Here is a 24,033-nt window from a genome sequence, read left to right on the forward strand (position 1 = left end):
GTATCCCCCTCCCCCTTTGCCTCGCTTATCCTTGCTCTTTTAGGAAAGCCATTTTTAGTCCTCTTTGGTCAGACATACTTCTTATCATGCATGACATCAGGATTGGTGAACGCGTGCTAGTATTATTACCTACAGTTTTTGGTCTGCCAGGTGGTGTTTCTGACCAAAGACGACTGTCCCATAATGCAAGAGTAAATCAGGTGATGCACTGAAGAAGTATTTACTTATACGGAACGGATGCATAACAGTATAATAGTTACAAAGGCTAAAACACATGTGATCCATCCTTTTTTGAATGACCAGAAAAATTTACCATTTGCGTTTATTAAGAAATTTTTTTGCATTGGTCAGGAATGGTTATTATGTGTTAATAAGTGCTCGGGTAGTTACTACATTTCCCTTTTTTTTTCTTTTTTTTTCAGCCTGGCTCACTTTCTATGATTAAGCTTTACATTTGACTTACTGATTTATAGTAAGACAAATGTCAACATACCATCATAAATGTGCATACTACTGTGGGCCAACCTTGGCTCTAAGCTGTTTACCGATTAAATCTCTGCTACATTTTCTGTTGGCTTCAGGATAAAGATATTAACTCTAATGGACAGTGTTCTGGATCTACATGCTTTCACAGAGTATGCATGAATACAGATTTATAAGCCATGTCACACGTTTATTCTGCCAGGTTGGCAATTCTGTGTTGCTGCTGTTTGCAGAGTGACAGACTTCCCCATCTCCCTGGGAGAGGCACACACATGTCTACTTAAAAGCAATGTTTTCTTCAATGGAACATATTGTGAGAATATAAAAGCTGGGCACCTTTTATCACCTGAAATGCCACCAAACTGAGCCAAGATTGAATTTTGGATGGAATTTTAATGTCCTGTATTCTGGAAAGCATTTTTCTCAGCTTGTGGGGTATACTTATCTCATGGAATACTTTTGATATTCCTCAACTATATCAATCTGCTGGTCTTGGTAGAGGAAAAATTGTGAGACACTGCTCTAGAGCTAGCGATTCTTAAACCAACTATAATCCACCCCTTATGGTCTAGATTTTCAGTACATCTGTAAGAAAATAATTGTTCTTAAATCCCAAACCACTGGGGGTACTGGTGGTTTGTGGTCACTAACATTGTAAGTTTGATGAATGGCAATTTCAGAAGTGGTATTTGTGTTTACAGCTATATAACATAATGATAATGACTATGGTTAGATTTTATGATAGGGGTGGCTAGGAAGTAGATGCAAAACTACACTTCCCATGATGCTGTGTCATACTCACAACTGGTAAAGCAACATGCAAGTTGTAGTGCTGCAGCAATTTGGGGTCTACTTATTGGCCAAGCCTATCTGAAGACTTCCAAGAAGACTTTGTCTGGAGATTGGGCCTGCTCAACACACTAAAATGCTTTTCAATGTGTCAGTAAATTCACAAGCAGATTTTCTGCACCGCTATATTTAAGAATATAGCAGATTCCTTTCTCCTGTATAAATTGCAGTCTAATACGATTTGGGCATTATTATTACTAATTATGGACACATTTGAGACCATTTACTATTTTTTTTGTATCATGTAAGCTTGCATCACTATAAGATTTTGTATTTTTCCAGTATTTTCATTGAACTGTGCATTGAACAATTTGTATAGCTCCTGGTTCCTGCTCCTTTCCTGAACACCATAGCTACTAAATTGCACTGTAGTGGTAATGATACTCAGTGTCCCTTTAATAATAAACAAGCAGCAGGAAAAGATAGTAAGGTTGTAGGTTATATAGGATGTAGCATATGAAACAAACAATGTGTGCATTTTTTTGTAGCTGCTCCACCAATAAACCTCAGATTTTCAGGTCTTTTCAAAGTTCTACTTTGCCATCAGTTACATTCTAGCACTCTTTGCTTTCCATAGTCTGTGTTGAACAAACTACTTTGCTTTAAACATAAGCAATGGTTAAGCTTGCACCCCCCCTTTCTTTTCCTGTTTTTGCTGCTGGCTTTTAAAGGCATTTAATCAGTGTGGACTGCTCAGCTAACAGAGAATGCCATCTGAGAGTCTTTAAACTGCTTGCTCATGAATTTGTAACTCTCCAAGGGGCTGTTTTTGTCTAAAAGCATTGAGCGTACTACTGTGATTGCAATTTGTGACCCAGTTGGTGGTGGCAGGAATCGCACTCTCTGGAGTACCATGGGTTGGATGTTTCAATTAACGCTCTTTGTTTGTTTAGCCTATTTGCCAATTTCTTATTTGCTTTTTAATTCAAATACGAGCCCAGTACCATGTTTTAGATTCACATTTTGTGTATGTGCTGTGATTCTTTTTCTCTCATGTGCCTGATTTCACATCAGGTGTATACATTAATTTACACTATTAAAAACACTGCTAATAGCCCAGTAAATTTAAGTTTTTTATTTAATTTTGTTGATTTCTACATGGGCTGTGTGCATACGGTATTTTTGATCTGGATGCCCAGTGTAATTGACAAGCCTATTATTTGACACAGAGATATGCCTAGAGACATTTTCTTCAAGCACGATTAATAGTATAGTAAAAATTAATAGACTTTAATGTATTTTTTCTATCTTCAGGGCAAGCAATGAAGACAGGGTAGAGGTCCCTTTACTTTACCGAGATGTGACCTCAATTTTGCTCATTCAAGTTTTAACAATGCCTCAACCTCTTCACAAAGGTATGTAAACAAAGCCCCTGTGGTATTGTGTTTCTGATCAGGGGGGAAAAAAAGCCCAAAACGCAGCAACTCTTATTGTGTCTGATATGTCTACAGAAATAATGATTGTGCCTTATCAGTATAATGTGACATTGGACTGGAAATTCAGTTGAGGTTTGACTGGCTTATCTGTGTCCCCTGTCGCGTCTTTTTATCAGTCATTCAATACTGCGAAGACACAAGGATTTAAAAAAAGGAAAAATATACAGATTTCCGAGGAGAGGAATCATGTCCTTTGCATGACCTTCAATACACTGCTAAGGGGCAGAATAACATTTCAAGTACATCTTAATGCCTAGAGGTGAAAGCTGGCCAATTATTTTTAAATTCATATATCAGGCAACAGCAATCATGTGAAAGTGGAGGTCAGCTCTAAAAATAATTGCAGTAATGATTTAAGAAATGTATATTGACCCGGCAAAGAGAATAAAGGCAAAATGATGTCTAGCACATTTGGAAGCGAAGAGCAAAGGCATTTTGGAATAGGTTAATCAAATTAATTTGGCATTTAAAGGGACTTCAAAGTTATTGAATGACTTTTGATTGTACTCTGTTAACCATAGGCAAGATCAATTAAATGATCTTCTTTTTGGAAAGATGGGCATAAAAGAAAAGTGAGACACATAGTCATCCTTTGCATAAGTTGGCCTTTGAAAGTATTGATTTGCATATTGACGGGATTTTTATTAGAACAGTTCACATGTAGCATCTTGCAAAGTTTTAGGGTTACGTTTCTTTTGTGTAATTCCTGCTATGCATAAAATATGTTGCCACTTCTCTACTGAATGGAATTTAATGCTAGAGTAGCAGTTGTTTTACCCATTTTGCAGTAGGTTTAAAGGATGGTGTTGATGAAAATATTTTGTGTTGAAGTGTTGTATCTTTTACCGCAGAAGAGGCGGTACTCAGGAGATTTAAAGTTAACTTGCCTCATCTGGACTGCGTCTAAAAGTGAAAAGCATAATCACTGAGGCTACAAACCATTGCCTGACAATGCCTCCACAACTTCCATACTGAACCCATTGCCTGCAGAACGTACTGCTTTGGTAAAGAATTACCAAATTAAATTTATATGTCAGTGGCCTGTAGATCTGCTTTTTTACTCTTTGAATGAAGAAAGACAGAGCTTACATCATGCCTAAAATGAAGATTGCTGGTAATGTAAAAAAAAATAAATAAAAAAAAAAAAAGTTCCACTTCTTTGAATCCCTTAAGGGGACTCAGTAGTCACCTGAACAACTATAACTTAATGTAGTGGTTCTGGTGTTTAAGCTTTTCAACTTAAACACAGCCTTTTCATAGACCTTTTGCGTGGTCTGGGTACAGTGTCCCTATAGCCCCTAGTCCTGCAATGTAAAACATTGCAATTTTAGATAAAATCAATGTTTACATTGCAGTACCATGACAGCCACCAGAAGCTCCTCTAGGAATTTACAGGACTTCAGGTTGCCTAACAGAGGCTGGACAACTTCACGCTCTGGAAGAAATCCTAATAGGAAAGTTCCCCTTCTCCCCTGTTGGAGGAGGCGAAGAGCTGACCAAGCACCGAGGGACGTTGGCGCTGGAATCCAATAAGTAAAGGGTTGTTTAACTCTTTATGTACTAAAGGGGGGGGGGGGTTGGAGGGGGGAGGCAAGAGGGCACTATAGTGATAGTAATGCCGATTTGTATTCCTAACACTATAGAATCCCTTGAAGAATACCTCAAGATGGAGTCAACCAATAAACAACCACTAAAGCTGCTTCCTAGTCCAGTGTTTGTATTCCTGGCACTGTAGTGTTCTTTTTTGGTTCATTTACATATCTAGTATACCCTGATATGAACGTGTAATCACAGTCAAAAACAGAAACTAATTAACACGTCCAAAGCAGTGTGTAGATTCTATGGAATCCTACGTTTTGTCCAAAAAAATCTTGAGTAGACTGTCCAGCCTAGATATGAAACTCGGCCAATGTTCAGGCTTTGGAGGTCTGCTGAGGTTGGCCGCCACTCCCAGACAGGACCGCACTAGGCCACAATTTTTCAGGTTCAGAGCTCCGCTACAGTAAGTCGATAAATGCATCAACTGGTGCCCAAGATGTTCCAGACACAGCTGGGTCACTTCAGTGGTCAATTGTATAGCAGTATTGTTACTTTTGCTCAGTTTAAGGTTATTTAGATGAGGAACATTCTTCCCATGAGATGAGGAACCCTCGTTCTATGACCACTACATATCCCTATTGTTTGCTTGCATTTAGAGCATGTATATATGCATTGAGAGCATATATATAACTTTCGATATAGATATATATGTATATACATATCTATATCTATATTTATTTCTGTAAACTTATGTTCATGGAGGCAAATGTACTCAAATTAAACTCTAAACTAGAGTGTGCCATCACATCCAAATTGCCGAAGTGTGCCACAAGAGGTTGCCGTTTGCTTGTCACGCCGTAGGTTCACAGTCAGACCTTTGTATTGATCAGAGCCATTAAAATATACAGAAGATAAATGAGGATTTTGTTTTGAAAGTAGTGAGGAGGTTGGTTCAGCTTTTAATCAACCTCAGAATAAGCTGTAAATAAACTAAAAATCACTTTTTCGCGCATCTGTTACAAGTATAGTTGGTTGAGAGCATTAGTATTTTATATGAAAGCCCCGACCTGTCTATTGCCCTTGAAGTGCAGCTCTGGGAATAGCATTAACTGCCTTATTAGTGGTTAGATAGACTTGGTATTCTTTTTTTTTTCCCTTCCAATCTTACATTGATTAAGGCAAAGCAAATGCCATTATATTACTCAGTCTGTTCATTCGAAGGAAAATTGATCTGAACCCATCAACAAGAAAGAAGACCACAAATTAAGCCTTTTATTGTAGAATAGAGTTTTATGATGGAGGTCAGAGCAGTTCTAAGCTTGCATTCTCATCAATTTCGAGAAAATAGTCCTGGAAAAAAGTAAGGTCAGTTACTGCACAGACACCATTTACTCTTTGAATGACTTGCACTTTAATAAAACAAGTCAGGGAAAACCTCAGTAAGTTTTAATTAAGGTGCATTGTGTCATGTTGTAGATGTCTTATTTTTGTAGATTTTGTATATATTTTTTTTACATAAAGTTTAGTGACTGGTCATAAATGTTTTGATATGTTATAGCTTGCAATAATACACACAATTTTGCAAAGTTGTAACTACCATAGTTATATATTTTAAAGGCTATTCAGGTTTTTATGTCCTCTTCCAGTCACTACTTATGATATCCATGGGGACAGGTAAATATCAGCCCACTCTGGAGGCTTGATATTTGAGCAAGGATTGATGGTGAGATATAGCCACTGCTAAACTCTTTAATGCTGCAGACCAGCACCTAGGCAAAAGCGGCTACTCTCCATCCCCCAAGAAGAGAGGCTAGGCAAGAAGCATCTCTGAGGTGCTAGCTTGTCGTGGTTTATGTTACGGTTCCTCAGAGTGTGAGGACTGTGTCAAGGGGTAGGAACTCGCAGGTGCTCACCACCTCAAACATGGAAGATGGCCCCCTTCCCTCACTGTCCCAGTCCCCAAAAGGGCATAGTCGTGCCAGCCCCATAGGTTCCCGGCAAATCGCCATGAGAAGAAGAGGTTGAGGTTGCAGCTGACATCGCATTGATCTTGCCTCATCCTTCCCTTTCACCTGCAGTCTCCAGCATGTGGCGCACATTCCAAAAGTGGACAGAGTCCACAAGAAGGTTGCATACGCTTGGTGTGACCTTCAGAAACTTTCATATTGTGCATTTTACGCAAGTAGAAGCTTAGGAATTGTGTGCTATTATGCTCTTACCCAGGGCCCAGTAGTGTGGAGACTGTCTAAGGGCAAAGCTGTACTTTACTGGGATGACTCCCACCGGTTTGGAGGGAGCGGATGGGGGATTGCTGGACCTGTCAGTGCTCCAAAGACGTGAGATCAACAGTGTCACCCTCTTCACATAGACTGCCAGGCTGCAGTGGATAAAATTAAAATAATAGTGCCAAGACCCCAAGCCAAAACAATCCAAGACTCGCAGAGTCCTTAAGAAGAGTAAATGGGTAAACAATAATCTCCGAAATCGAGGCTTAAGCTTAGGCACTTAATTCTGAGTAAAAGCTCAGCCTGCCTGTGTCCTGCTTGCTCAGCTGCTCTACCCCACCCCCGTTATAGAATGTGTTTTATTTCATGTTTGTGTATGTTTCTCTTCTCCTTTGCGTCATGGAATAAATCATGACTCATGAAATAAATGTTATTTAGCAGTCCTATTGCGGGGGCGTAGCGTTTTACAAATAGTTTATCGTAAAGCATTCACATTGTTTGCGTGCTCTGCAGATGCTTCTTTAAGCAACTTCACATACCGCCTCTGTTTTTATTCAGCGCAGTTGCAGAGAAAGCTTGCTCGGACTCAGCACTTGGCTCCATAAAGTGCAGATTTTTGGCTCTTATCTTGTGATGTTCACATTTATCACATGAAAAGTAAATTAGCCTTTTAGAAAACAGAATTTTTAAGATCAGCAGAAAGTGTGTGACAGGCTTAATGTGCTTCCAGGTCCCATTAGAAAAAGTTGTCTAGCTGCCACTCATGATTTGTCATTGGACCTCCATTCTGTCATTAGACAATAAGCCACCCTACTGTGATAACAATAGGTTCAGGTTTACAAAATACTTGGAAAACTGATCCTTATCATATGGGAGGTTATACTTTGCATTAATTGTCCATTCTAGAACTCGCTTACCGAGATGCATGGAAACCGGCGTCTCTTAAAGGATTTTAATTCAGTTGAAAACTTTCAGGAAATATTATCTTGCTTGGAGTCTAAAAACAAATGGGACCAATGTGGTACAAGTAGTAAAACTAATGGAAAGGCGTGTGTAATTGTGTAAATGGAATATTATTTAACTAAACCATACCATATTAAGCAGGTGCTACTGAAAAAATAAATTCCTAACCCAGAGCGAAAAGTGCAAGGACAAAATTAAAAACAATGCCACAATAAAAGTAATCAATCTGCGGTTCAAATATTTCTGGCATATGTCGGCGCATATATCAGCCGAAATCTCTAGGAGCAGCTCAAACCTCACTTTAATCTCAGTTCCTGGTTTGGTGAGAAATCACAGCAATAACGGCAAACACTGGGATTTCAAAGATGTTGGTTTATACTTTTTTCCATATATATAAAGATTAAAGACTGGGGCAAAGGGGGCGGGCCTGACCAACATGGCCGACAGACGTGCATGTGGTGAGCTCCTCTCACAAAGCACTCCAAGCCAAGCTAAAACTAAGCTAATTCCCACAAAAAACCCGGGCCGGAGAGGGTCATCCCGGCCCATGCTAGAGGAAAAACAGCAAAGCACACTTTACTGAGCGACAATGCGACATCCCGCTCCCAAGCCGCAGCCATCATGGGGGACGGAGTAGGGGATGGCGAGGAAACCACATGGGAAAGCAGGTTCAACGCCAGATTTGAAGCGGTATGTGCAGCGTTCTGGCGCCGGCTAGAGACCCGTGCGGAGCAGACGCATCCGCCAACCACCCCTACCTCGCAGCTCCAGACGGCAAATAATTCGAAGACCAGACCCACTGAGTCGGCGGGTCCAGCTACGCGCCCAGACGGCGCTGTGGTCTGCACCGCATACTCTTCTTCTGAGCTGGGCATTCACTCGGAGATGCCCCTCCAGCGCCAGCCGTACAATCATTCACAATCCGGAGAAATCCCGGGCCCACGACCCTCGGAAAGGGACCGACGGCAGGAAGGCACGAGTGCCCCTTAAAGCCTCAGGCTGAAGACAGACTGCACGCGGACACCGCGGATCCGGGAAACAACCAGCACACAGGTCAGCCAAACGATCCTCTGCACTAGAGGACATGCCCAACAAAGCGCCGCTGACCCTTGCACACTCATGGGACAGACGGGGACTGCCCTCGAGACCCAAACCTACGTTCCCATGCCACACAGGCCTACTCGGTAGCTATTGCCTCTTCAGAGCACAGTGGTCGCCACACAGGATGGGTATAGGATAAAGACGCTGCCCTGGGATATGGCCTGATGTCCCGAGCGGCTGCCCATACATCTTAAATACCCACTGACTTCCTTCTACGGACTCCTGTGTTTGATCTGCTCCCAAGTCTATGTGCTTCTGTTTTGTTTGCAGTATTAGAACCAAAGACATTGGGGAATTATACGAACCCTCTTTGCTGGACTCCCAACCGCGGACATGCTTAACACGTGGCCCACGGGTAACTACTAGCAGCTCTCAGCTATTCTGTATGACCTACCCGGGTATAACGACTTGACTCTAACTGATGCCTCCATAGCAGCCTACGTTTGTTCCATCATTTATGTTGTTGCCTTGAGCTGCATGTCTGGGACTTGGCCTACTGCATAATTGCCACTAAGCATGTTGACCATTTTGTATTCAGTTCACTTAATTTGAGTATTTGCTAGCTTACTGTACTGGGAATACTAGTATTAGCCAACACACAGTCATGCGAAACTTATGCTGGCTCCCCAAACGCCCGCATGGGCTGTCATACCATTACATCTTCACTTAAAAATGCGTGCAGTAACTAAAACACCCCAGCAGGGCATCGGCTGATTCCAGCACAGAGCGACTGACCCAAACAACTACAATTTGCAAGGACTGCACCGCTTTGTTATATTTACTTTAGTCTCAATGCATTTTGTTTTGCAAAGTTTTTCATAAATTGATCAGTTCTAACAAGCGCATCCAAACCTCCTAAACCCAGCACACGATTAACCCTAGCAACCCAGCCTCTCAACTAGCGGTCTACTCTAAGCAATTAAGCACCGTAACTGCACAGCATGAAACCCGCTGCCCCTAGCATACCCTGTAAGTGTGCTCTCTCAGTAATTACTTCACGCTTTAGCCTATAATATCAAACATGTTATTAGTTAAACGGTACCAACTGTTAACATAAATTGTATAGCCTGGCTGTCTCATTGCATGGTTGTTATAACTAACTAAACTCTTAAGGCGAATAAGCATATGTGGTTACTTGTCAACCAGCTAAAAAAAAACTGGTACCCCCACACCCAGCCTGTTTAACATAAGACGATATCTTGTAATACAATACTGTTACACATTTATACTAGAATACTTAATTGAAACTCATCAGTTATACTAAGCCTGTTTAAAAAAAAATAAAATAATAATAATAATGTGCACCTACTCATTCCACTGTTTAATCTGTCTAATTCTATGTACACTGTTGTAGCGTTTGACCCTATTATGTACCCACCTGCACAGTAAAAAAAAAAAAAGACAGAGGCAAATGTCCATTTAAAAAGAAAACCGTAGCCTAACCTCTGATTACATGTTCTATGAGCAAATCTTGTCTAATACAACATGGGTTTGTTCTTATTACTGCCAGACATGCAGATATATAAAGACTGTATTTATATGACCATCTGCTTCGGCAAGTCTTTTAAATAACAATTCGTAGTGATTTTCCTTTTCCTTCTGTTACTGTCAATCTGTATCAAGAATTATTTCATCATTTGGAGCTTTTAGCATCAGGCAATACTGCTCATTCATGTCTTTCTGTTAATAGAATGCCCAGTCCAGAGTTAGAACTGCAATATCCAATAAAGTATGTTTTTAACTTACAGTATAACTCTTCTGATTCATTGGACAGCTGCAGGGAATAATAAAATGCTCTATGGAGGCAGCCAAGCAGTTCTGAACAAATGCCAGGTTTAAAAATAATCTTGAGCAAACGCCGTACTCCAGACTGCTTGCAGGACTACAATTCCCAGGATTATGGAATTCAGCATGTTTGTGCACTTTATATTCCACAGTCCTCAACCAGTGTGAAATATTTGCCCCAGTTAATAAATCTTTTTCACATGAACCAAATGTATGAATCAGTGGCTACTCATATTACACATTCAGGCTTAGTTTTTATATATTTTATAGGGGTATTTAACTCAAAACATTTGTTTTATTCAGTTATACTTCGATATACTCAGTACTGCCATGTAGGTATAGGTAAATGACCTATTTCACAAACGAATATGTATGGAAACTCATACACTGTGAATACTGATGTCTAGGTGCATCATTTCCCTCAGGACCTTATAGACACAAGCAATGCATAGCACCTAGGCTTGACAGAGACTCCTCAATTGACATTTTACCAAGTCGCGATTCTGCTTCAGAAAAGTCACTGTTGATAAATCCTGCTCCCGTTGGTAATTGTGAAATCTCTTCTAGAATATAGGAAATACTTAAAAATCCATCAATAGTGGCAAGGTTTCATCCACACAATGTGGCTATTGTCAAGGCTTGACTAACGCCACATCATGTCACTTTTGAGTGCCTGGACTTTATTCTAGAAGTGATATATTGGGGTTCCACCACCCTGTCTGGAGCACCTTTGTACAGTAAATGTATTCCGATTTTACTGTCCCTGTAGTGTGTAAATGTACGGTGTAATAAGAATAGTTTTTTTCCCCCTTAAATATTAAGGAAACCTTTTTGTTTTTGTTTTTTAGATACTTGCATGGAAAAATTAATGTAAAAAGTGTTAACGTTTAAAACCAACATTCAGTGTTTGAGGTAACTGAAGCAGAGGTGCAGTTTCATCTCCTCACTCTTCCTGTATCACCGTCAGGGTCTCTAAATAATGTTGCCACATATTGACTGCCTTTATTTCACATACTGATGAGGCCATCTGTCAAGTCATTGAATTGCACTTTTTGCCAAAGGAAACCTTACACAAAACGTAATGTGATCAGACATGCACTTGTAGAGAATCAAGCTTAATACTTTACTAGTCATTGTTACAACTTAATCTTTGATGTCGTACACCTGCAATTCCCGTCCTGTGTGTAAATTTTGTGATGGTAAAACCATTGCCCGTGTAACATTCAATGATCTATCACCTTTTGTCCTTGTGGTCTGATGATCTTGACACTTGTGCTGAGATACAAACATTGAAAACCTGATTTGCTTTCATTGCAGAGCATTTTATTTGCATTGTGAAAGTGCTTTACACGTTGATGTACACTCAAGCAGTGATTGCTTTCACACTTAAACTCCGTGCTGAGGAGCGTGAAGCCTGGAGAGAATCTGGATCTTCTATGAAGGTTTGTAGTTTTCATTTACTCTTGTTCGTGCCTGTGTGTGTATAGATACAGATAGGTATTATACACGTGTCCCTAAGCTGCTAATTCTCCATTGACATTTAGACCTTTTTTTGTTAGTAGTGCAAGTCTTTGACGCTGAAAGGTTTTAAATAGCAGTTGCAGGAGAAAAATCAATGTTTTCTATTTTCATTAAAGTCTATGAGATGCTCTTGCAAAGAATCCACTATTAACATTAAAGGTGACATTTTTCAAACATCCAGCCGAAGGAACAAAGTTTCATCAGGGGGAAAAAAAATGCAGAGGCAGCAGTATCATTCATTGTGTTATCGATGTTCTGAAAGGTAGTAAGTAGCAACCCAACAAAAATGGACTTGATTACCAAGGAAAAACTGTGATGAAAAAGTTTGTATTAAAAATGTCTGTCGCGGCTAAGTGAGAAACATATGATATTCCTAAAAAGTATTTTTTGCAGACTGTCTTTAGCCTTTAACTTTTCAAAATCCAAAAAGTACTTATTGTACTGTAATACATAGGCACTATTTAAATGTCCAAGACTGCCTTTGTTATTTTGCTTTTCTCTTGTGAGTGCTGGAGAGCCCTGTAGACGCATAGGTCAATGTCATAGACCAAAGCAGGGTTAACCATAAGATTACACTTGGTGGCTGCCCAAGGTTAGACAGTAACTAGACCACTGTGCAGCTCACCTCTAGTAAGGGCTTCAATAGTTTACTGGGGTGAGTGAATGAGGAAATGTCACTTTGAAATGAAGGACTGTTCCAATGTGACTTTCGTTTAGACTGGTAGCCCATCATACGGAGTCCTCCTTTTTTTTCAGTCTCAAAAAGAGGAGAATGTTATAATTGTAATCCATTTCCTACCTCTCTTGAGCAATCAGTTACTACGTCAAACCACTTGTATATTGTGCTTGTTGATTTATTTTAGTTTACGGTCTCCTTTTATATTTTGATCACGTGAATCAGTAAAGATTACATTTACAAAAATAGTATAAGCTGTTTTCAAGTAATAAATCATAAAATGCCTTCAGACCTCACTGGTCATTTTTTATTTTAATTTTTTTCCTCGAAACATGGGATGACAAAACCAACATAAAATAGCCTGTGAAGATTGATTTGATGTTTTGTTTTGTCCCCCCCCCCCCCCCCCCCCCCCCGTTCTTGTGTTTGACAGAGTTCATATGCTTCGGGCCAATCTTGGGAAGCTCTGCTCAGTCACGTGATAAGTGAATTATCTGCAGGGAAGGTGTACCAAGAGGAAGAATCTGAAGATGCAACAATGGTAAGGTGTTACCTATTTTTCCATGATCCAATTTGTGTTCTATGAAGGTATTGTATGAAACATTGAAAAATAAAACGAATATCGCCTGTAACACTGCATGTCTGCACCATCTTATTCTCTGAGCAGATGTTTGGAGGATGTCAAATATTGCCCCTATTTGCAAACAATGCAGTGCACAAAAATCCTATTGCCGTAGAACTAAAGTTCTAAAATAAGGCATTTTTAAATTTAGAATATGGAATATCCCATCTCTGAATTGAGTCTCTGTTTCAACATTCAAAAATACGTTGTGCAATTTACAAATCTATACAAAAAGACATATTTTATAATATGTAAGTTATGTATGTTAAAGGGACTCTATACACATATAATGCACTTCAGCTTGCTGTCTCTGGAGTCTAACACATGTGTGACAGTTTACAAAAGTGTCAATTGCAAGAAAAGGCAAGTGTTTTATATTTGGATCCAGAAACATCTGCCTGAGACTACTAAATTATTCAATGGAGTGTTCCTTTAAGTTTTTCATTTCCTGTCTCTTTTGGTTTTCTCATAACATTCCTTAACCCTATTCTCCAACACGTGACTTAAATACATTGCTAAGCTAATATTTTATATTTCAGCAGCGCATGCACAATTTTGTGTTAAGCATAAAGTCTTACCCAAATGATTTACACATGCACTGTAGGGAATACCTTCTCTCCCGTCTGTGCCTTTCACCCTTATAAGTGTCTTCCTACCTTTTTGATTTTTGTTTAGATGAGCTCTGCAGTTTGGTCTTCACAGTCTGTTGAACATTACCTGCAGCAGTTCTGCTTGCCATTCCTCAGGATTACAACCCTTCTTCAACACCATCTTTTCGGAGTGGATATACCCAGTTGTCAGGTAATTTATTTTCTGTTACAGTATTTTGTTGTACACGCAGGCTATTCAGAGATCATTCTAGGAGGTAATGAGTATTAAAAGAAACCTATAGCTAATCAGCTTGGCATTCTTACATATGGTGTGTAAACTGTTTGTTAGCCGGAAACGCAAAGCTCAATATTGTTCTTGAATAGTAGATGAAACTAGTGAATACCTCTAGGGGGGGGGGGGGGAAACCTATGTGCCTCCAAATGTATTCATTAAGTTTTAGCAGTCTGTTCTATTGCTAGTATTCAAATGCAGTTTTGTCACCTTTTTTTACATCCTAGGAAACCCAGGTCTGGACACTATTAATCTAAAGACATTCTTGCACTATATCCCAAATTGTAGCAAACTGAAAACCAAATGACACGATTTAGACTGAAATAAGCAAAATGTGTTGGAGAATTTTCCCAAGCAGCCCAGGTGTCGGCAAGCTGGTGCTAAACATAAAATTGATTCAATAATCAAATCTATTTCAGTTTGTAGCCCCTAGTAACTACCGTTTACATTTGGAAGGCTGCAGGGGCATATTCTGTGTCCCAAAATCATGTTGTTTGAAAGTGCGTTTACTTGTCCATTTAAGTATGCTATTTATTAAAACAAAATTAAAAACCTCTTTTGTCAAGACATCATCTCATACAAATCTTTGTTAGCAATTTGTAACCTTTGTGTTTCCCCAGTGAATAATGTAGGAGCGCTTTCAGAATACAGTATTATATAATCTCTCACATTGTAGACATCCTTACACTACATTGCTCTTTTATTTATTTTTTTACGTTTTGTAATAAACAGTTTATTTTCTTTGAACCTTGGGTCAGACTGTGGCCTTTAAGAACTGCAATTGAAATCCACCATTGTAGCACTTTCCCTCCTTTCTGATTCCCGGTCTAATGTGACTTGGTTTTAAATTATAGTAGATTTCCTTAGTTTATCAGTTCATAGAAAGATTGGTTTTATTTCAGAGTTTGGAAAAACAGATTGTCCATATTTCTGACCTCTAGTTCATTAGAATTGATCAGCTTACATCTGTAACTCTCTTTAATTCTTAATTTGTATTGTTTACATTTTAACAATGTTCTTAATTCTATTTATATATTGATTTTAGGTTTGTAGTTTTCCTGTAGGTAAAATAATTTCTATCTATTCCACTATCATTTTGTCACAATTCATTCATAGCTGTGCATTATTGAACAGCATTGTAAGATTGTTTTCATGCTTTAAAGGAAGAAGATGAATTTGCTGTTCTCTCGACCTGTTTGGGCCTCTTGCCATCAAGTTTTCAAGCGTTACATCCCTTCAATAGTGCCTCTTGCCTTGATTGGCCAGCTCCAGCGCTTGATCTGATATCACAGTGGTGTTTAGAAATTACATTGTTTTCTGATCAACATCCTGACCAAGTTAATGTAAGCTATCTTTTCATATAAAGCGTGGTTATTTAACACTTTGACATGCACAAGTCAATAATGGATATTTTGGGGTTTAGTAAAATTGCTATGTTTACCTGCATCACTGTTAGAATTATGCTTTCTATATCATGACTGAAATTAGCACGGTTATATGGTTCCATAAAACTCTTAAACCGCTAAACCTAAATTTTATCCTTAACTTAGTCTGTGTTTATATGTTTTTTTTTTCCTTTCTTCAACTAAATCGCCTGATATTTAGTAACCGTAACTCCAGCCCAAAATACTGTTGTTGGTGATTTAAAAGACGCTTTTGAGGGGCCACTATTTTGTTATCCCAATCGTGATAATGTCAAAATGCTACTCCAAAAGTATCATTCTATAGGAAGTAATGCACAATAACATTACTTTAAACTCCTTTGACTGTTTGTTGTCCTAGCAGTAGTTCTTCATAGATCCTATTGTAAAATGTTACGTCCCACTCAGTGGCTGCAGGGCTACAAGGACATACCAAAGCCGAATAAACTGGATGTTACGTGTTGCCATACGGTGTTTAGTGACCTGAGTGGGATGACTGGAAAGCGTATCATCTGTTTTTTTTTTTGTTTTTTTAAAGAGTTATCACACATCCCTACATATTTGGCTTCACCAGCCTTCCACAGCAGCAAAACGATAGGGAACACTCAATTAACTTTTTTTTGTTTTTATTATTTTATACTCCCAAAGAAAACATGCATGCGTTTTTTTTCCTGTTTTCTTTGCAAATATATACCTGCTGTCTGCAGCCTTTGTAAGCCTGACCCTCATCACAGGCAAAGTCTTTTGAAAGGACAACTGGTTGAGAAGGCGGGGGGAGGAGCATTCTAGTTCAGCGTGCCTGCTGCTTCTGTTAACTCTTTCGGCCAGGCAGGGGGGGGGTTTCTGCCCCTCGATTTCTATTAAAATCAGCACTTTTATAAACTGTCGAAAAATGAGACTCCAGACACATGAAGCTCTTTACCAAGCTGTGCCTGGAGTGTTCCTTTGAGACCAACTTTTTATACTTCCGTTGTTTTGAACTACATTTCTTATGTATTTAACGTGTCCGAACAATCATTAACTCGGATATATTTGAGGTATTGTAGTGTTTCTATGAATGAGATGCATGTTTTATAGCGCTTACATGATTTCCTATATGCCTGGGATTCAACATAAATAACTCTTTAATGGAACAGTCCATATATTAATAATAGCAGAATATTTCACTCGATCATCAAATAGAGATTCTGGCGCAGATTTACCATTTAATTTAATAAAGTATTATAGAGATTATGTAAGTTATAAGTTGCATCTGAAAGTACTTTTTATAATGTCATCTTCTTCAACCAGAGTTTAATTTCTAACCAGTCCTGGGCTTCCACTGTGTTTCCAGAGAACTTTACCCTGCCCCAGTGGTATTGGGGAACGTGCAATAGCTGATACATTTGTTCTAGAGCTGTTTTCGGTTTCTCATTAAAATTATAAAATATATATATTTATATGTGTACGCAAATTGCTTGCTCAAGACGCAGCCATAGTGGGTTATGTTAATTTCTGCGAATGGCTTTAATTAAATGTTTTTATTTCTGCTGAATTCTAAGTTTTGAGGTGGTTCTACTGCACATGCTTCTCAGAACGGCTGATAGTGTAATGATTGCTGCCTACGTTTCTTGGATAAGTGTCTTTTCATTCAGAATTCTATGAAGGAGCCTTCCAGAGGTGGTGGGAAGTTTCATGGTGTGCACCTACCTTCACTGCACACACCACACGAGTACATATGAAGCCGTATTTGAGCTGTAATCCCTCTCTTATAAATATTATAGGAAACTGTTTGCAGATGCCATGTGGGAGGCCACTGTGGTGCTTGGGGTAGACCAGTTATTAATAATCGCATATGTTAATGTTCTATATCTTTAAATGAGAACTTGGTCCTAAACTCTGTACATATGTTCACCTTTTTCTTATTTTTACATTTTTTTTAGTTAAAATATATACACACACCGCCGAATAGGAGTTCATATTAGACAGGTGGAAATTGCTATGTTTCTTTTATTAGACTATGATCTATTTTTCATTAACTTCTTCTGTATTTCTTTATGCCACCAATCTATACAGCACACTGCTGAGAGATTAGTCAGTGGACAAATTGGAGATGTTTAGCACTCTGTGCGCTAGTTTATGATGTCCATCCATTATATTACTTACAATGCAATTGCTGCTAATGTGTCCTTTGGTAGAACATGCAGTTTGGAAAGCAAGATTTATTGTGCACTTATTGAAACCTTGTTCTCAGGCTTTAAAGGATTGTAAGTCACTCACGTTACACGTGAAGCTGTAAGAATGTACAGGGCTGTTCACAAGGAGGTTTTAAATACGAGATTGACTTATTGCCATCAGAGCAGTCATTTATCTGCCACGCTCTTTGTGTGGTCTGAAGGTCACAATAGATTACAAGACTAATAACATCCTATATCAGGGGTAGGCAACCTTCAGCACTCCAGCTGCTTTTGACTTCATCTCCCATGATGCTTTGCCACTATTATGGCTGTAATAGCATTCTGGGAGATGCAGCCCACATCTGGCCTGCTGAAGGTTGCATACCTATATTCTACTCAATGCAGTCTTATCAGCCAGCTACAACAACCACCTTATTTTTAACATTTACTGCAGATACTGTGCAGACTGGAATTTCTACATTATACATGGCTATTTTTTTCAGGTAAACTAATTCATATAATGTCTGTTGCCCTAGCTATAATGAGGTATTCTAAAATCCACAGTATTTATCTAACAATATAAACGTGGTGGGACAGAGCTGACCTCAGAGGAGGGCCTTTACTAGACAGGTGAGCTTACATTTTAATGGCCATTGGAGTTATACTAAAAATATCCAGCTATTTGAATGTGCATAGTGGGCAAGTAAGCTTTTAGTTTTTTGTTTTCTTTATTCTATGTCATCTGATATGACCTAAAATGAGTGGCTGGTATGCTTATTTTATTACATTACACAATGTATGATGATGACTATTGTACTATTATGCTAGATTTCTCATATTTTGTCATTCTACTGTTTTCTGGCATCCATAACTCATCACAAATAAAAAAGGGAGGGGGGGGCACAGCGGCGGGAGAGAATGAAGTAATCACAAAAACATATACACGTGTGTTTTGGTGTTAACCTTGCTTTCATATAATGCCATATGACGCCTAATTTCCTATTAAATGTATATTAAAGATGTTGCAGTTGACATCACAATCCAGTTCAGCCCAGGCATAGCCATGGCACACAAAGGCAAAAATAGAAACCACTTGCAATGATTAACGTTGAGCCAAGAGTGGATGCTTACTGTGAATTGGGCCCGTCAGTAGGAATCGGTCTATGTAGGATTCTTGGATGAACTGAGGCAAATTGTGTCATATATGAAGGTCAATGTCCCTGTACGAAGGAATAAAATTGATCTGTTCACACACTCCGTTAGCTGAACTGATATCAAATGTATATATTAAAAGGTGGTAGACCCACCAACATAACATAAATCAATACAAATAGACTTGTTATAGTTCTGGTAGGAGACTGTGTCCAAAATGATAAAGTGTCCTTCATCTGGTGGTCTCAACAGAACATGTATAACAACTATTTCGGCGTTGGGGGGGGGGGGGGGGGGGTTAAAAAAAAACCCCAAACCTGTAGACCCCCACCACGTCAGAAATACAAACTGCTTGTAAATAGGGTAAGGGGTTTCTCGACGATCCAGCTACATTACCACATTCCTCTTATCATGGCATCAGTGGTATAGTGGGTCTCGAGCTGACTTCAACTCTCAGAAGGAGGAACCAGGACGAGCGGCTACGGTCTCACTGCTATGTTCCAGCAGTGTAGACCGTTTCTCTACTAACTATATGGTGGCCGTTTTTCATTTTCATCTTTCATTTATTTTTTGTTCCTCCATGTTATAGTTTGAAGTCTTTTACTGGTTAATTTATGCGGCATGGATCAGGGGTACATATGTGATTGTGGTACCCGTGCATATATGGATAAGGCTATATAGGGTCCTTTTGAGACATATGGGTGCAAACTCTATCAGTATTTAGGTTTTTACTATGTATTAGGGCTGGATTATACTGTGGGGTTTTGAGTGATCTTTATGTATGAGATCCCCAACCCCCAGTAACGCCCATCTACCTACACCCTTGATTTATATGTATGGCTCATTTCCTATATATGCGTTAAATATATGCTGAAGTGAACTACCTGATACCTCGCATCTATGAGGTCTTCGTTCTTCACTTCTTACGTGCAAAATTACTGCTTTTTTTGCACATAGCGACCTATGAGAGGACACTGAAAACTTTAGAACAGGACCTCTCTATAGATTCAGGCTGTATCGTTTTAATGTATAGACTCAGGCTTAATCAGATCTATGTATAGATTGAGAATGGATTTACTCTATGCACCATTTCATTATTAGTTTTGACCCTTGGTATCTATACATTGAGGTTTTCCCTATACGTGGGTATGCCTGCAGAGATGGGGGAGCTCACCCATATCTGATTATTGGGACTATTACTGCATATCCCATAGACAAAATTACCCATACACAGGTCCTCTCTTTTTACCCTATTTACAAGCAGTTTGTATTTCTGACGTGGTGGGGGTCTACAGGTTTGGGGTATTTTTTAACCCCCCCCCCCCAACGCCAAAATAGTTGTTATACATGTTCTGTTGAGACCACCAGATGAAGGACACTTTATCATTTTGGACACAGTCTCTTACCAGAACTATAACAAGTCTCTATTTGTATTGATTTATGTTATGTTGGTGGGTCTACCACCTTTTAATATACTATTAAAAGTTAAATATTAATTTATTTTGGGCACTCATTTTTTCCTCTTTTGTCCTTTACTACCTTGGTAGTTCCTCTAGGGTTATCCCCTTACCATTGAGTGCCTGCTAATAGGCTTCCTTTCCTCTTTTTTGTTCGCTTCAAATGTATATATTGTTTCACCAGCATCAAATTTAGGTTCTGTTTGTACGGCTATCCTTTGCACAATGTACTAGTTTTGTTTTGGTTTTTGAGTATTATTTAATTTTCTAGGTTTTGCTGGTTCAAGATACAAAGTGGGACTTGCCGCGCCTTCTCCAGCTGCCAGAAATTTACAATACAATTTTTCAATATTACCATCGAAAGTCGTGCAGTGTGTGTTCGAAGGTTCCCAAGGACCCAGCTCTCTGCCTCGTTTGTGGCACCTTTGTTTGTTTGAAGGAACTCTGCTGCAAGCAACATAATTACTCTGAATGTGTACTGGTAAGCTAAGCTTGTTACTACAGTTACTTATATTTATATCTGCCCACACACATACTTTCAGAACTATCTTTTCTAATTTAAGAAAACAAAGGTTAAGCAAGATTCATGAATCTGAAACTTTCACTCATAGATACAGCGGCCTTAATACAGCAGCCATCAATTTGAACATATCCTAGCTTGCAATTTATTGAACTGGAATGTGTGCAGTGATCAGCAAAGCCACTTACTGCACAGGCATGGTTTATAACTCATCTCTCTCTCAGGGGAGGGGAAAGGGTTAAGTCAAAATTGTGTGGGCATAAACACACACAGTATGGATAACATTGAAACAGACAGTCTGGAACTGAGTGTTATGGCTACCTGATTGACAACTCTGGTGGGCTGGCCGCAACAGTTGCATCTTTCACAAAGCCACTCTCAGAGCTGAGGGTTGGTGCAGGGTAGTGTCTGCACCATGAACTTTGCGATCGTGTAGAATTGTTATTTTGCTTAAAATGGCTCATTAACATTGTATTGATGGTGGCTTGTTTTATTTTTTTTACATAGCACTCCCAAAACTGTGGAGCTGGAACTGGAATTTTCCTCTTGATCAATGCGTCTGTCATTATAATAATTCGAGGGCATCGTTTTTGCCTTTGGGGATCTGTATATTTGGATACACATGGTGAAGAAGATAGAGAACTCAGGTAAGATTTACTGATCCAATGAAATCTCTTATTACAACTTCTATCAAATCATAGAATCCCTGGCTGGGCCGAATTTATATATGTGTTCTGTCAGAAAACTGGATTCAGCAAGGCTGGTTTATTTTTTTGATTCTTTATCAGTGAGGCATCATTAAAACAAGGAACCAGTCTGAAATTAGCCTTGAATATGTGTACAAAAAAAACAAAATTAAATCTTACCTGCAGATTTGGACAGACATGGACAACATTGATGTAATGCATAAGGGAGATGCCTTGTTTGAGTATTGGATGCCAACTATCCCCATGCTTTTTTATTTTATTTCATGATCTCTGAACTACTGTATTTTCTGAAATATAATTTCAATTTCTATTTGACCTTTAGCAGTTTTGCTGCAACTTTTGTATTTTTCCATCTCAAATCTATATACATGTAATCTTGTTTCCACAGGCGAGGCAAGCCCCTTTACATTTCTAAGGAGAGGTACGGGGCACTGGAGCAGCAGTGGGTGTCCCATACGTTTGATCACATCAATAAAAGATGGGGGCCGCACTACAACAGCTTGTAAGAACCTGTGTCATCATCTGTAGGAGTCGAGGAGCAAAGGGCTTTCTTACTGTGCAAGGGGATCCTGGCATGAATCTGGTGTCAATGCATTTTTTTTTTATTTTTTATGATTAGGTGCTATTATGCTACTAAATAAAAACAGAACCCCTCCGACATTTAGCTTTTAAGGTACAAAATGGTAAATTGGCAGTGTGTGCCATAAGCAGAAAAGCACAACTAATAATGAATGTTAAAGGAGCAGTTCCACTTACTGTGCTTTGAATTATTTACCAGTTTATTGCTCCTGTTTTTGGGGGGGATGAAAAAGGCCCATGCAATTTAGATTTTGCTTTTAATCTCCTCAGTCTGTATACATTCAAGGCACTTTATTTTTATTTTTTAATTTCTGGAACACAAACCTCAAATTATAGCTCTATATTTATCCATCTTGAAAATAAATAGCACGATTAAGCCAATTGCCAAACAAAATTTGACCTGGCAAATAAAGGGTTTCACATTTATGTTTTGATGATTTCTCTCCATTCCCCCACCCACCCCCGCCTTCCCCCATATCTTCTTTTTTATAATTTGCACAATTCACTATCAAAGTGAAACCCTTGGGACCTTTAATTTCCAAATTAACTAAAATATTGCTGAAAAATATTTAACAGAATATAGTCGACTATTTTAATTCACATTTGGCATCTGATACTGGTTTTGCCAAGTGGGACTGCACCTTTAAAATGTCAGTCAAAATTGTTGATAAAAGTATAGTAAAGAGTATGTTTTTGGTCCTTTTCTTTGTTTTTGAGTGTTCATATGTAATTAGCAATTCATTGTAAAACACTTTTGGTTTCCTGTGAAATAATGTATAGTTAAAGATGGTATACAGATGTTATGATAGGACCTTTTAAAATGACACATGTAATCATATATATATATAAAAATATATATAAATTTATATATATATCCGTGTGTGTGTGTATATAAAAAGATACATACATTCAGGGACATATAAATATGTGCGTTGTTTACTGAGAAAATCTGTTCAAAGCTTTAAGGCTTTGCGTAAAACTCAATTTATTCTCAGGAATTTTAGGCTCACTAGATGAATAATTGAAAGAGAGTGTAATATAATTAGATATTTTGGTTGGTTTTGTTCTTTTGGTTGTGTTTTTTTTTTTTTTAGATTTAATGCTTTGTTTGGTTCTGCACCTTATAACTGGTGTATTCTGCACTCATCAGGTTACGCTTGAAACAGGACAGGTTAATTAAAGTGTTGTCGCTTTATTTATAAAAGTCAAGATTTATCAATTTTCAGAGTGAGTTATTTGTTAAACTGGTTTTGGCAGCTGGTTTTCAAAAATCTCTGTTGATCAAAAACCAATGCAGGGATTTCGTTGTAAAAGTTTGCAAATGTGAATGTTCTCTATTTAAGCTGAAATAACTATGGATATCTGACAAAGGAGATGCCGAATTCTTCTCTCAAACATTTGAATGGCCCATTTTTTTTATCTTTTTGAATACTGTCTTGCAATCCAATTATACAAGGTAATAATAGTTTGCTAAATTATACCCATGTAGTGGTGTGCTAAATTTGCCAGATTTATAATTTATTGGATGATCTGTGGGATAGTTTGTGGATTAACAAGTACCATGTATTTTGAAAATGGTTAGTTATTTGACTTTTGTAAAAAGCTGAATTTGAAAGAGCCATAAAACGTTTTTTTTGAGTGATCGAACACTGAAAGAGTTAACTGAATGTAATACCTTTTGTATTCCATACATCAGTATGTTGCTGTAAGGATTACCTTAAAGGTGGGACTGTCCCTTCTGCTGCACGTTCGTGTTTAGGGTGACTTAGCTGCCTGTTAATGCTTCTGGAATGCTCATGCATGCTTGGGCATCTAATGAGACATACCATACAAGAGCATGCCTACTAGGTCGTTCATCTTCCATAAACCTGTACATGCATATGCACCTGTTAGAAAGGGTTACATGGATTTGTATGGTATGCTCTGGTTGTCTCTGCATGACATGTAAAAATTAAATAC

At 38.6% G+C, this 24,033-nt stretch overlaps 1 protein-coding gene across 4 annotated transcripts in view; it reads left to right on the forward strand.

Moving 5' to 3' along the window:
* The window catches only part of UBR3 (ubiquitin protein ligase E3 component n-recognin 3), a 147,613-nt gene extending 125,072 nt beyond the window's left edge, over nt 1–22,541 (forward strand). For all 4 annotated transcript variants that reach the window (XM_063429709.1, XM_063429710.1, XM_063429711.1 and 1 more), the window contains 8 exons: nt 2,587–2,687; nt 11,699–11,823; nt 13,012–13,119; nt 13,876–14,001; nt 15,246–15,425; nt 20,540–20,749; nt 21,296–21,435; nt 21,884–22,541. In XM_063429709.1, the coding sequence (XP_063285779.1) occupies nt 2,587–2,687; nt 11,699–11,823; nt 13,012–13,119; nt 13,876–14,001; nt 15,246–15,425; nt 20,540–20,749; nt 21,296–21,435; nt 21,884–22,001 (1,108 nt within the window). In that variant the 3' untranslated portion in view covers nt 22,002–22,541. The remainder of the gene's footprint in view (nt 1–2,586; nt 2,688–11,698; nt 11,824–13,011; nt 13,120–13,875; nt 14,002–15,245; nt 15,426–20,539; nt 20,750–21,295; nt 21,436–21,883) is intronic.
* The last annotated feature ends 1,492 nt before the right edge of the window (nt 22,542–24,033 follow it).

The sequence above is a fragment of the Pelobates fuscus genome, chromosome 8 (assembly GCF_036172605.1).
Source record: "Pelobates fuscus isolate aPelFus1 chromosome 8, aPelFus1.pri, whole genome shotgun sequence".
NCBI lineage: Eukaryota > Metazoa > Chordata > Amphibia > Anura > Pelobatidae > Pelobates > Pelobates fuscus.